A 15,553-nucleotide genomic window follows, 5' to 3' on the forward strand; every position below is an offset into this window, starting at 1 on the left:
AAACAAACACCACACCTTCCTACCATAACTCTAGCTTGGGGCCAATTAAAAGCTCTGACGTGATTGTGATGCATCATCACATAAACATGACATCAATGCATGAATAGTTGCATTTTTAAATTGTATTTTATTTAATGAACAATTGTAGAAAGGGAAGGGAATAAAGTCCTATATTTCAAGACCAGAAAGTCATTCCCAAACCGATCTGAAAAACTTAGGTCCCTTGTGAAACTATGATTTATATCTTACGTAATGGAAAAGATGACAGTGTAATTTTAGGATTGTTAGGGGATAGGCCTACTTAATAAAGTTTAAAAACACCCTATAGAGCACTAAGTAATACCGTACACTTAATTGTCTTTTTTTTTGTGATAGTGATTAAATATACTGTATTGATTTGCTTTTGGTAATTGTACCTAATATAAGTAAAACATCACATGGCGTGTTGGCGGTGCGTGTACTATGCATTAAATACCATTAAAGTAATGGCGCACGGTTACTATGGCAACGCAAATAAAACTATCATGGCGTCGCTGTTGACAGACCCGCTGTTTGAAATCTCTGGACGGGGTCCCTCAACAAATAAAAACTATTACAACTTTGTCGTTACCAAGACAGACGTAAGTATATACACTTGAGTTGTAATTGTCAAAAGTTATTTGCCCTGGTTTTATGGCTTTTGCCGCTTTTCCAAGTCACTCTTTGAACGCCGAGTGTAAATGACCGTTAGCCGTTAACGTTAGCAAGTTCATTTACCACAACTGTTCATGTATTAATAAAACGTGAGGGTGTTAATTGAGAAAAAAAATCTATCTTTTTTTTTTTAATTTTATTAACACCCTCACAGCGGTACATTATTAATTTAACAAGCAAATGTGTACAATTGTACACCACACCGTACTATGAGTACCCGATTAAAAAGAACATTTTGACAGCATTAGGCAAAATTGAAGGTCATTTTTTCTATATCAATGTTGTTAAAGACATAATACAATTGAACATTCAAACAAAATAGGCTTTTCAACGTTTTGATGGTCTCTTATGCCTGCATGCCAGTGTTTCCCAAACTTTAGTGAGTCAAGGCACTCAATTAACATAAGAAAACTCTCCACAAAACAAAAATGTCACAAAAGGTATACATACAGTATTGAAATAATGAAAACCTCATCTCAGTTTACTTACAAATTCACTTAGTATAAAATCTGGGCCTGTTAAATTATACAACGCTATTATTCTGTTGTATGAATGAAAGGTTAAAAGTGCATTCTGCCATCAAGTAGAAGAGCATGTAATTGTTCAGCCTGTCGCCATATGTTGCTGGTACAGCTGGATGCACAAAGACACTTTTTGTTGTTGTAGTAAACAATGTTTTTTTTCCCAGCTCAATGAAATGAAATTTCACCTCACGGTGGTTGGGAATCACTGCCTTTTCTTGTGTCTCCTGGCTATGTATAATTCTTATAATACATGCAGGTGATTTGGAGATGGTGGATGATATCTCCGCGAGCTGTATACAGGCTTTCAAAGCCAGGACAACTGATCATGTCTCACGAGGATTTCATGGAAGACAGCAAGCTACAAAGTAAGGACTTTGTATGGGGAATAATAATAATTTATGTTACGTTAATTGCCCTCATACACAACCCTGCTAAAGAAATTCTTAGATTTAAGCTCACATGCTATCATGAGCAGGATAAGTGGTGGAACATTGATTTATCAGGGAATGTGTAATGTAAGAATAACGGAGTTTATAGTACATGTAGGCACAATCTAAGTATCGATAAAGTCCACGTAGTCGTTATTGTCTGTTTAATTAAAATAATTTATATTGGCAAATGTGGTTTTCTTTGCAGGCGAGCTCAGGACGATATTTGGTTATGGTGCCTTGAAGTACACTAAGGCTCTATGCCAAGGCCAATATGATTACCTGGAGCGCCTTCCTGACTCCTTACTTCTTCAGATCGTCAACTACCTGGAATTAGAAGATGTGGGTCAACTTGGACGAACATCGCACAGGTTCAGGCAGGTGAGTTCTCCTAATGCATCAAGATAAAAATTGCACCTTGAACAAAAACAGACTTTTTGACCTGTCCACTGGGACCTAATACGAATTACAATGAAAACTGGAAATAATATACAGGCTAATCACCACCTATGCTGCAGTTCACCTCTTGCAGTGCTGCTATAATGCAAATGTTTATGTCATATGTAAATTTGTGTGCATTGAAAAAGTGTTTCAATGTAATTAAAGCATTTTAAGCTTTAGGGGCTTTTGAGTTCGCTGATTGTATCGTACTGTACTTTTCAACTCTGTTGGTTAGTTATGTGGCTCAGAGGAGTTCTGGGAGCAGGCAGTTCGGCGGCGCTGCAAAACAGTTTCCCCTGAGGTTCCTGCCCTGGCGCGAGAAGTTGGTTGGCGTAACATCTTCTTCACCAACAAGTTGCAGCTGCAGAAGCTCATCAGCCGCCGCCGGCTCAGGGCCGAAGAAGAGAAGGCCGAGCTGACTCCTGAGAAAAGGTCAGAGATATCTTGTTCTGACCTAAAACCAGTCACTGAGGTGGAACACACAATGGAGGGAAGAGAGCACTAAAAAAAAAGGAAAGAAAAAAGTTTAGCTTCACCTGTCCATATTTTGCCTACTGTTGTAGTGATTTGCCACTCATTATCCCTTACAGTATTTCATTTAAGTGTTCACATTCTTTGGTTGTATGGATCATGTGTGCCATCTGAATGTTAACACCAAAAATAAACGTGAACTAATACACTGACAAGCCACATTTGTGTTACATTATTTTGCTATAGCAGAGGCTAATTACAATTACAATAGTTACAATAGTTCATGAATACCTCGCAAAAATGAGCATTTTTCTTTAGCTTTGTTAAATGTTATTAATGCTCCAAAAACTAGGAAGTAGACTTAATTAACAAGCAGATTGACAAACACATATTTGTATTTTTTAAGTTATTGTTATACTGTACTAGAACTGTGACAAGAGTTGAGTCAAAAATGTAAAGTCTGGTTGGACTTGGAATGCCACTTGAACCTTGATACAAGATATCAAGAATTTTAATGTAATTATGGATTCTGCAGAAATGTTATTTTTTGCCTTAATGGGGTATGTTTTTGTGCAATATCGTGGATAGAGAGTCTGGTTAAAAAAACACCTCCGACATACAGTAAAACAGTATTACCGGTACTTATTTCTTAACTTATCTGGTACTTGAGAACCCCCTACTCTGATTGGCTGACAAGTTTCTGTTAAAAATATCCACCAATACAATGATATGAGCCAAAATTCCAAGGGGTTCTCCAGATGTCAAAATTACTGTTATGTTTTTTTTCCTTCTTTTTTTTTGAGAGAGAGCTCAGTATTGTTCATTCGGTAATCTTACAGATTCGACATGTCATCATCATTGCTCTCTCTCTCTCTCTCTCTCTCTCTCTCTCTTTTTCTCTTTTTCTTTTTCTTTCGTATGTGCGTGAGTATGTGCATGTGCGGGTGTGTGTGTGTGCATGTGTGTGAGTGTGCACTCATTAATTCACCTAAAACCTATTAAAAATCCCATAACGTTCACCTAAACCGAATGCTTCAGAATCCAGCTACAGTCGTGAGGTTGTCAGGAGACCCGAGGAAGGATCAAAGAAAGGAAAGGAATCCAGTACAGACCAGACATCACCTACTACCCACCAGGTTACCAATCAGAATCTTTCACCAACCCCAAAAACATCTAAATTCCAACAAGTTAGGGAGACCTCAAGAGACCAAAGGAGAGACTGAGGAAAGGAAGGAAGGATAGATGAAGCAGAGTGAGATCCACAGACATCAGCTTCCACCGATTCAACGACCAGAGGAAGAAGCTGATTGTGTTTGAATTTCGATAGATGCTAGTGTGGTGGATCTGGCATGCATGAAAACCTCCACCAAAGAGGGGAGCCGTCGACCCCGGCCAGGACAGAGCAAGCACACACCCCTAGGGCCCCCCAGGCCACGGCAACACCAAGGCACAACCCCCGGGCCCCGCAGGGTACTGTAATGTTTCAATGGCATCACTTGTCCTAGAAACGCAACTGAAATAGCGCAAATGAAATTTTTTTGGGGGGGAAAGTCAAGAACAGTGTGGGCCGGACAATCGGTCATGTGCTTTAGAGGCAATTGAAATGCGCAGTCCATGTTTTGTTTTACAAAATTCCACAATGGTGGCGGCCACTTGTCACAGTGTTAGTTATGCGTTGCACAGTACACAAACCCAAGGCCCACCACCAGTTTTGGGAATGTTCATTTTCTACACAGATTAGTTAAAAGTTCTGTTCAAGATTTTAAATTGAACTAGTTGAGTTCAGAATTCATCCATCCATCCATTTTCTTAACCGCTTTTCCTCACAAGGGGCGCTGGAGCCTATCCCAGCTGGCTTCGGGCAGTAGGCGGGGTACTCCCTGAATTGGTTGCCAACCAATCGCAGGGCACACAGAGACAAACAACCATACTCACAATCACACCTAAGGACAACTTGGAGTGTTCAATTAACCTGCCATGCATGTCTTTGGAATGTGGGAGGAAACCAGAGTACCCATGCAAGCATAGGGAGAACATGCAAACTCCACCCAGGAAGGCCGAAGCCCAGACTCGATCTCACGTCCTCTGCACTGGGAGGCGGACGTGCTAACCAGTCAGCCACCGTGCCGGTTCAGAATTCATAATTCAAAATTTTGAACTACAGTACAGTAAATTCACCACCGTTTGAAAAATGAACTAGTCCACACTGCAGTCCTTAAGGTGCAAGCACCAATACCATCTGAGGTAACAGAAGAAGAACGCTTTATGGTTCTAGGCAAACCAAGCTTGAGGGGAACAAATTACAGCAGTTTCTTGACTTGCGTTAAATAAGCACGTAATAGAAGATCAGATAAAGGCTCGATTTCTGTTCTTCAATTTCCAATTTTTCAACGAAAAGGGGAGATGACTCGTTTCTCGTTCAGCGGAGACAGCAACACTGCCTCCTAGCAGATGGAAGGAGGTACAGGCCTTTCCACACCTGAATGTTGTGAACCAATGTGTGCGAATATCTTGAAAACTGCAATGATCTTTGTCTCAAAAATAAATGTGTGTGCCCTGGCCCGCTGATTCAGGAAAAGTCACGAGCAACAATTTAATATGAACAAATGATAAGTCAAGATAAAGAAAAGTATATACAATGCACTCGCCAGCTCACCAGCTCCTTTAGTGGACAGCTTGAGTCATTAAGAGGATGGACTCAGACCTTGTAAAGACCATGTATAGTGGAGCAGGTTGGTTGAAGATGCTGGCCATCTTAACCTTTACTTCCTCGTCAGGCCACACTAATCCCTCCAAGGTTAAAGGCTCAGGCCTCTCGCAGCTCAAACATCTCGCAGGGAGTGGAGAAAATAGCGGCAGACACCTCTGGGTTGTCGACGTCTGCACCTCAGCTCAGTATCCCGCTCACTCGCCGACATGTTTGCCGATATTTGACTTGCACCTGTAATCCATTAATTCACGATGGCGGGCCGATGAGAATTTATGGCTCAGCAGAGATTCTCTCATCGCGGTGACTAGTAGGACCTCGTACAGTGACTTGTGGGCGTGAAGATTAACCCTCTGACCTGTTGGAAAAGTTGGAAGTCTTGACCCTGTTTCATCCACTCAGGGGGGCTTAAACCCTTACAGATTCTATGATCCATTTACAACATGACATTTGACATATTTTATATTTTTCGGCACTTTCTTTTAAGTGGCGTTTTCATGATTTTTCTCTCTATCACTTGTCAATTAAGGTGATTTTACCCTCCTGGTATATTGTAAATGGAAAGGTCTGTTTGAAGCTGTGATGGCAAGCCTTTGTTTTTATATAGTGCACTGGCATTTTAAGACTGTTTCAAAAGGGATAGGCTAATATTATCTAAGGCGAACTGTTCATAATTCCCTCCAGTTTGCCTCGGCGCCAGTTCCAGATGAAGAAAAGCCCCGAATCTTGATGTTGCCACCACCGCGCTTCACGGAAGGTTTCATGTTCTTCAGTGATGAGCAAACCTCCCCTTTGGAATTATGGCCAAAAAGTTCAACATTTCCTACTTGTGTCTGGGAGATTTTGTTATGGTCAAAACAACACCTAGATTGAATCAGGTGTTTAGACCATTTAGATGATCATTAGTGCACAGTCAAGGATCCATGCTAGTGACTGTTGTATCTCATGAACATATATAGAGGGCCGCAAAGCTTCTTAGTACAGAGCCCGCTTACGATTCCCTTTCTGTGCACAGCATCCTCGAATAGACCACACAAAGATACTTAAGCCAAAATCCCTCCCTGGTAGTTAATTCTAAATGAGTAATTACTGGGTGTGTCAGTGTGTCTTAGGTTTGCAGGTAGGTTGGGTGGAGGAGCTCATTCTTTCCCGCAACCTGAGATCAGTGCATCCTCAGACACACTGCACCAGGTCCAAGAGGGTTTCCTTTGGGAGTCGCTGAAGAAGCCAGTCGCGTAAGAGGGGGCCGACCACATACAGTCGCCAAGATGTGTGACATGGGGGGACTGGATAACCTGGTGGCCAACACGGCCTACCTCAAAGCCCAAGGCGGTGATGACAAGGAGATGAAAAAGCGCCGTCGCAGCCTGTCTCTGCCCAAGGCGGAGCAATGTGCCGCCGTGCGATCCTCGCTCGATAAGGACTTTACATCAGTCTGTGAAAGGCAGCCTATTGGCAAAAAGTTTTTCCGTCAGTTCCTGGCAAACAACGCCGCGTTTAAACTGGCTGCTGATTTCTTGGATGAGCTTTATGACTGGGATCTGGCTGAAGGTGCAGTAAAAGACAAGTCGCGTCAGAACATCATCAACAAGTATTGCAAAGCTGACTCCAAGAACTTCTTGTCCTTTCTCACTGGGGAGACTGCGGACAAATGCAAGACTGTGACAGATTCCAACTTTGATGAAGTGATGAAAGGCAAAGTCCAGGATGGTGTGAGAGAGTTTTTGAAGAGCAAACCCTTTACAGATTACCAGGCAAGTCCATATTTTGATAAATTTCTCCAGTGGAAGGAGTATGAGAAGCAGCCCATCAGCGACAAGTACTTCTATGAGTTCAGGACTCTGGGAAAAGGTGGCTTTGGAGAGGTAAGACATTTTGTTAGTATGTTTGAGAAAATGACGGCTTAGAATTGTGAGACTCATGCAACATGCATTTTGACATGAATGTTGGCATGGAAGCTTTTAATGGGAATAGAAATATGAATACGCATTACATACAGGAACTTGTTTTCATCAAGTTATGAGGCACTTGCAAACCTAATGGTTCAATTTTAGAACCATCGTTTTCCTCAAGAGGTGAGTCTACGGTTGTTTATAAAATAGTTCTGGAGAAACTAGTCCATCTATTAATCAAAGTAGTCAAAACACATCTCTCATTGCATGCGGTATATATTTGCTAAATGCGTGAGGATGTGGTCCTCTGAAGCGTTAATGACTCAGGATCAAGTACAGATCCTTGAGGAAGTCCTTTATTGATTCAGTATCATGCTGAGGGAACTTCTTGGCAAATTAGGACAAAAGCAGGGTGTCAGAAGGTTCTCAGGGCATAGAATTGTTTGCAAAGTTCTGGTTGTTGAAGATATTTCACCTCTCAATAACCTAAACAAGAGAGGTTGTGAGGATTACTACTATGACTGAACCCATTATCCGCATTAACTGTACGTCATTATTATCACCAGTTTTAGGCTAAACCGAAGTCTAATTGGTGACACAGAAGTTATGTGAAATACAGCCTTTTGGTGTCATTTTTGTTGTGGCAACTGGGCATTTGAATCCAACCATTCACTTGACACTTTTTGGCAGGTATGTGCCGTCCAGGTGAAAAACACAGGGCAGATGTACGCCTGCAAGAAGTTGTGTAAAAAGCGACTGAAGAAGAAGGGCGGTGAGAAGATGGCCCTTTTGGAGAAAAAGATCTTGGAGAAGGTCAACAGTCTTTTTCTGGTCAACTTGGGCTACGCTTATGACACCAAGACCCACCTGTGCCTTGTCATGACCTTGATGAATGGAGGTGACCTCAAGTACCACATCTACAATATCGGCTATGACGGCAAGGGTGTGGACAAGGGCATTGAGATGAAGCGCATCATTCACTACACGGCCCAGATCACCACCGGCATTCTTCACCTGCATGCCATGGATATCATTTATCGTGACATGAAGCCTGAGAACGTGTTGCTGGACAGCGTCGGCCAGTGTCGACTGTCAGATTTGGGGCTGGCCATTGAGATTGCCCCGGGCAAAAGTGTCTCTCAAATGGTGAGTAAAGCCACTCATAGAAGTTACTATTATTTCTGCTCTTATGGGACGCAAATCCAGCCTCGCTTCAAATAGCAAGAGACGCCAAAATGAAGGTTTGACTACATTCACAAACAGCACCTCCTTCCAGTGCTCAGATATTGTTAGGTAAGGAACGGATATAATTAGGTCATCACTAAAAGTGAACCCATGTTCTTGGGCAGGTTGTCAATCTTGGTGGGCTTTTCCCCGTAAATCCGGACAGGGATTACAGGACTGTTTAAAGACCTGTGCGAATGAGTGTCTGTATTCATTATGCAACTCATCCTTTTGTGATCAGATTATAGCCGAGGCATTTTAGGGGCTTCCTGGAATATCTATTAATGAGGACATACCCACTGTTTTGCAGCCCACCGTGTACTTACCATAGCCCCTGAAAACCTGCTTTCACTTTTTTTTTTAAACTTTTTTTTTTATGTAAAAACTGTGACATCATAATAAAGAATTGGTGGAGTCCGAAACCTTTTTCTGATAGAGGAAAACTCCTATGACATTTCTTGATTTTCAAACCATATATGTTCCGAAAGATCACCACTTCAGAAAGCGGGTATCTTAAGGCCTTGTACTTACTGTAGCAAGGAGTAAGCCCTCAGTTCTTATGAGCATCCAGTAATCTCATTATCCAGTTCTGTGATGCTCCTCAGCAAGCTAAAGTGACTGTACTAGCCTCCAATGGCAAGGCTGGCTTTGGCCGCCCTAATCGTCTTAACGGGCATTATACAGTCTGTCCCTGATCAGATTGACAGAAAAGTAATAGTAGGAAGTTTTCAGGCAAGGTGACTTTAAGTTTATAGTGAGTGAATTGGTTCCAGGACGTCTCTTGTACCTTATCTGGAACACTATCAACAGATCACCAAAATGTTTGAAATGCATGTTACCCTACATAACATACCAACATACCACAGTCGGTTTTCGGCTTTGAGTATCTTGCCAACTATGAGGCAATTCCTTGGTGGAGGATTGCAGTGTCGTTCAATTGAATGAATCCATTCCATCTTATGCGTCCCACCTCACGATTGCCAGAAACCCAGAAATGGTTGGTCGGTTTATAAAACATAGGAGAACCCTGTCAGCGCGTAGACGCACATGACTCTTGACAGGTAGTAGGCTTAGCATTAGGATTAAGCTCCTTGTTCGAGACTGCAGGTCAGGTCATGCAGGATGAGGGGAGGAGGGGTGGAAGATGGCACAAGTGCTGGCGGAGAGTAACTAAGCTAAAGGTGAAAGTGAACATGGCCATACATCCGAGATGGATAGTTTATTTGTCAATATCCCACATCCTAGTCAGCATTCATGTTCCTTATGCCTCTGAAATGAACCCTTGCCACGTCTTCCTTCCACAGGCTGGTACCGGAGCATACATGGCCCCGGAGCTTCTGAGCAAAACTCAATACAGGACGTCAGTGGACTGGTGGGCGTTGGGCTGCAGCATCTACGAGATGGTGGCCGGCTACACGCCTTTCAAAGGGCCTGAAAGCAAAAAGGAGAAGGTGGAGAAGGAAGAGGTACAACGCCGTATTCTCAACGAGGAACCCAAGTGGGAGCACAAGTTTTTCGATGCCACCACGAAGGACATCATCCAGCTGTTCCTCAAGAAGAAAATAGATGAGCGTCTCGGCATGAAGTAAGAGCTATTCGACAACCGTGATTCACAACCACACTTATTGGGGGAAATGATTCTATTGTACTTAGTCTGAAAATCTTTATTCATTTATCTACACCAGCGACATTTAGTGACAGGCAGAAGAGTTAAATGCTCTTCCACTAGATGGCAGAATTAACCTGTTTATTCACCAACAGAATAATAACTCTGTGTTCAAATAATGATCTTATTATCCTTACTGGATGACTAAAATATTTATCTAAACATGCCCAGATATCACACTGAGTAAATACATTTGAGATTAAACCAGTGGTTCTCAATTATTTAGACTAGAAATAGTATAATTTGTCTATAAAAGTGTTGTAATTACGCCTCTGCAGATGAGCTAATACTCCTTCCGCACTCTCTGACAGTGAGAGTGCCACTGCCACCTACTGTAGTGGATGCTCAATTACACTTTGGTCGAGTACGGCAAAATAAAAGAACATTTCCCCTGACATCTGGCATCCCACTCCGCCCGCCCAGGGGGCCCACCCCTCGATTTGAGGCGGACATTGTTTCAGTGTACAGTGATTACCATTCATTATCAGAGTTATGCTCCAGATGCTCCCGCTATATGTGAAAATCTGCGATATACAGAGACCATTTAAAAAAAAAAAGTATAGTATAAGACTAAAAATACCCCTCCAAAATGCTTCAAACCAAGTGTTTCCCAACCTACATATAATGAGCCATGGCACATATATTACTTTAGAAAGAAAATGTCACAACACATCACTAAGCAAAAATATCACAAAAAGGAGATATATAGATTAACTCATTCACTACCATTGACGGTTATAAACGTCAAAAATTCATTTGAACTATTTCTATTAGTTTTACATTTTTTTCCACTATTGTTAACAAGAGTATGAAAACCTAGATTTTTTTTTATTGTACATTCAGAACAGATATAAAATTTGTGATTAATCGTGAGTTAACTCATGAAGTCATGCAATTAATTATGATTTTAATTGCCCGGCGCTCCTAATTTTGAATTGTAATTAATCACATGACTTCAATAGTTAACTCACGATTAATCATACATTTTATATCTGTTCTAAATGTACAATACTTTTTCCCCTAGATTTTCATACTCTTGTTAACAAAAGTGGATTTTTTTTATACAAATAGAAATAGTTCCAATGAATTTTTGACGCCAATATCCGTTAATGGCAGTGAATGAGTTAATTATGTACCTTCTTGTCAGTGAAAGAACATGTACCCGTAACTGTTCTACTTTTTTTTCCAGACCAATACCAGTATGAGTACTCAACTCTTGAGTAGTCACTGATCCGATACTGATACCAAGTACTGATACTACTAGTACTTTTGATACATAAAATTTTCACAAAAAAATAAACATAATTTTAAATAAAATTGTATATATCCCAGAGCAAGTAAATGAAATTGGATAATTGGTTGGAAACCACTTATTCAAACACATTTACATTCATTAAAAACACATATTGCAAAGCTATTTGAACACAAAAATGGTCTAATAATTAATGTACTAAAATGAAAAACACCTGGAAAAAATGCTTGGCTCGCCAAGTATCACGATTATGACCAACATTAAAATACAATAGCTCGTCATCTTATGTTTAAATCCAAAACGAGGGAAAGGTTTTATTCCTAATAAGTATATAAAGTTGGCGTCGGGCTGAAAGACAAATTCCATCATGGAGAGCAATCCATTTCAACACTCAAGATTGGTCAATAATTTGGAAAATAACTGACCCACATTAGGAAAAGTTTGATGTGTGAAAAAAATGACCAAATTTGGAGAGAGGAGGTTTCAACATGACACCAGGGACATTTCATATTATTGTAAGCCACTGAAACATGAACTCATTTGCTCCCAAAACTGTATAAAAAACGTTCTATTTTAAATATTGCTATGGTCCCCAAAACGTATTTATACATTTTTAATGTTTTTTTGTTCTAGAGCATACAGAAGGCTTTGATGCAGCCTCTGACTGGAAGAGGTCGCTTAGAGCAATGGTAGTTATTACAAAAATGGCCAGCATGTGGCAGCAGAGTATAAGAGATCAACCAATGCCATGTTGCAACAAGTTCTTTTCCCCAATGTTTTGAACAGATTTGTGAATAATGATGAAACTTAGCTAAAGGAAACAGATAGAAATATACTTTTTTTTCCTGATGAAAGAAGAGACTCTAATCGTTCTTTTGGTAGGTTCCGTGTTTTTATAGCAATAGAACACAACATTCTGTGGGCCTTGCAAAATCAGTTAAAATCCAGTAAAACAGCTGGGAGCGAAGAGGGTTGCTTCAGTGAAAATGGCTGGGAGTAAATGAGTTAATGAGAAAAAACCTAAACTGTACTTATACAATGATTCAATTCAAATGTATTGCACATAAACACAAAAGCAATTCCCCAAATGTTTCAAAAATAAATGTTACATTTCCTTCCTTGCCTTTAGGGACAACATGGAGGACCCCAGGAAGCATCCGTGGTTCAAGAGCATAAACTTTCCCCGTCTGGAGGCCGGCCTGGTGCCGCCCCCGTGGACGCCAAAGCCCAACGTGGTCTACGCCAAGGACACAGGCGACATCGCCGAGTTCTCGGAAATCAAAGGCATTGAGTTTGATGCCAAGGATGACAAATTCTTCAAGGAGTTCAGCACAGGCGCCGTGCCAATCCAATGGCAGCAGGAGATGATCGAAACGGGACTGTTCGACGAGCTCAACGATCCCAACAGGAAAGAGGGCAGCGGGGATGTGGATGATGAAAAGAAGTCCGGTACTTGTATAGTGCTGTAAGCGGACTCCTTCATTTTTCACGTCATGTGCACACTAGTAACATTTTCAAATATGGATCAATGTTCTCATCTAAGGATGAGCTCTACTGGTTCTGAGGCAACAGAATGAGGGTTGAACTCATACAGCGCCCCCCCGCGCATTCTCATTGGTTAGGCTCTGAGGCGTAGACTGAAGGACTAAATGAAGGCAAGCAAAGTTCATTTGTATGGCGCTGTTCTTGCACAAGGCCAAATCAATTAAAAAACAAGATGAAATAAAACGATGAAAATCACAATAAACCCCATCATAAAAGCATGATCATTGAAAAAAGAAACCAGTTTACATTAACAAAATAAAAGCAAGATGGTGAAATCATATTTGGATTTATGAAAATGCAGCAGTGGACAATTTAAACCCAAACACCAAAGTCTTGAATGTCAATAACCCATTTGTATAATGTCATTTTAACTTATAGTCAGAAAATGAAATAAAAATGCCAATGTGCTTGCTAATATTTGAATTTTTTGGGCAACTGAACAATTCTTGTTTGTATTATTTTTTTCTTCTTATCTGAAAGCATTCCAACATGACTTAGGCAATTGTGCTATTAGGCTAACAAATTATGTCCACGACATTCTTGACTAACAGTAATATTTTAAAATCTGTTTAACTTACATAGTAAAGATTTGAGTGCCATTTTATTGTGGTCCCGTTTCCTGTTATTGGCAATAACTCGAGCTGCAACATTATGGACCAGTTTGTTGATATTGGATGGAATTGTTTTGTTAATATAATATAATAATAATGCAAAATAGTTCCTTGTCACCAATACGCCCAAAGCGGGTGTGTGTGTGTGGGGGGGGGGGGGGGTCTTTACGTCGTTAAAATGTTAATATGCTACCACACAAATACTAGAATAATTGACCAAGAAAGAGTCAGGTTGAATAGAAAAAATCCTCACTTTCTGTACTTAAGTAGAACGGCAGATAACGTACTTGTGTAAAAGTAGAAGTACGGATTCAACTCCTTTAATTGAATTCATTTTCATTTGTACACAATACCCATTTTGATAACTAGCATTGTGAACTAACAAATAATTTTTTCTTCAAAATAGATGAATTTTTGAACATCAGAAGCTCCAGTGGCTTTTAGGCAATATCCAAGACTTTGCTTAAATCGGGCTTTGGATGGGTTATATTGTACTTTTCCCATTCGGTTGCATTTCACATTCCGCCTTATAAAGATCACAAATCAATCAAGATCTGACAGCTGATTTTACATTTCTGTCTCTTTTACATCGCCAACTAGCTTATGTTGGCCAAGTAAGGAATACAAAGTACAGACAAACAGTTTAAAAATGTAGGGGCAAAAAAAAGGGGGAAAACATCTCAAGTAAAGCAAAGGATACCTGAAAATTTAAGTACAGAAGTAACTAAATATTTGTATTTTTTTTTTCTTTTTTTTTTTTACTCTCCACCACTAAAACAGACAAAATTTTCAGATGGTCTGGTAGATGTCAAAGTTGAAGCATTCCCTGGCAGGCCTTATGATGCATTCATAAGGACAAACACCATGAAAGTGCTTTTTAACTACTGTAGTTGGAGTGCAGTTCAATCTTCAACCTCTGACCTCTTTGTTGAACCTATGAAAGGGAGAAAAAAAAAAGTGTAACTATTGTACATAGAGTACATCTATATATCTATATACCCTGAGTCAGGAGCAGTGTAAGTGGTTTAGCGCCTCTTATGTTGGTGCTATGAGGCAAATCAACTAAATAATAGTCATATGTGTTATAATAAGAATAAGTCCAAACAGATGCTGAAAGGATTCAGCATTCGCGGCATCATTCACGCTCTCAAGATATCATTTTGTAAGCTAAAAACTGATTGAGAATGAGCATATCATTAAAAATGTGGCGTTTCACGGGAGTATGAATATTTCTCAGGGTCATTATTTTTGACATTCCTTGATTGTGAGCTTGAGTTTTTACAGTTAATGTTGAAAGGTTAAATGTACGTACTTGTAAATATAACTTGAGAGAAGTTTGAACATGATACGTAGAAGACAGATGTAAGACTCAAATTTTATTTAATAAAGTGCAAAATATGTCTTTTATAATGTGTCTTGTCTGTTTTGGGAGATAAACGTATAATTGCATTTTGTTTACTCAGAACTAGTTTTTTCTTGTTTTCCGGAAATGTTCATATGTGTCTTTGCCAACTGGGTTCAACATTAATCCTTTTTGGGCGATGGACCCTGTCGTCAAATTCATTTACAATTTTTAAAAAGGGACTTATTTTCATAGTAAATAAATTGTAAAACATGATCATATCATTAGTCACAGTTTACATTGTTGAAGTTGAAGTTGAAGTTCTTTGTATGTTTTGACTTAATTCTTTATTGATACAATAATAGGGTAATATTTTTTTTTTAAAAAAGAAAAGAAAAAATTTATAAAATATGATGCTCGTGTATACAACTACACTTTGACATGTATGTACATTTGCTAGCAGCAAATTCATAGGCAGACTCTAGAATACATTTTCATTACACTCATACTGATACATCGAAAGAATTGACAACAATTTTACCAGCTTATGTCTGATTGAAATAGTTTTCTTGAACTTTGCTTTTAAACATTTTTTTAAATTCAGCAAGTGACTGACATCTTTTCAGGTCAGTTCCAAAATCATTCCATAAATTAACACTTTTTTACAGAAACACACCTTTGCTTAATATTTGTTCTTGTTTTATTTTTTATTTTTTTGACACTTGTCCCCCTTATGTTATAAGGACTCTCTCTAATT

The 15,553-nt window shown here is 39.7% G+C and overlaps 2 protein-coding genes across 2 annotated transcripts; both read left to right on the forward strand.

The window, feature by feature from the left end:
- Positions 1-489: 489 nt before the first annotated feature.
- Positions 490-2,772, forward strand: fbxo36b (F-box protein 36b). The gene is made up of 4 exons (XM_077558469.1): positions 490-620; positions 1,474-1,582; positions 1,854-2,026; positions 2,322-2,772. Exons 1-4 carry the CDS (start codon positions 525-527, stop codon positions 2,589-2,591), a joined length of 648 nt encoding a protein of 215 aa, XP_077414595.1. The 5' UTR covers positions 490-524; the 3' UTR covers positions 2,592-2,772.
- Positions 2,773-4,036: 1,264 nt separating this feature from the next.
- grk7a (G protein-coupled receptor kinase 7a) lies at positions 4,037-14,861 on the forward strand. Its single transcript, XM_077558468.1, has 4 exons — positions 4,037-7,129; positions 7,847-8,302; positions 9,685-9,965; positions 12,428-14,861. The coding sequence occupies exons 1-4, from the start codon at positions 6,533-6,535 to the stop codon at positions 12,765-12,767; spliced, it is 1,674 nt and encodes a 557-aa protein (XP_077414594.1). The 5' UTR covers positions 4,037-6,532; the 3' UTR covers positions 12,768-14,861.
- The last annotated feature ends 692 nt before the right edge of the window (positions 14,862-15,553 follow it).

This window comes from Vanacampus margaritifer, chromosome 2, assembly GCF_051991255.1.
Source record: "Vanacampus margaritifer isolate UIUO_Vmar chromosome 2, RoL_Vmar_1.0, whole genome shotgun sequence".
Lineage (NCBI taxonomy): Eukaryota > Metazoa > Chordata > Actinopteri > Syngnathiformes > Syngnathidae > Vanacampus > Vanacampus margaritifer.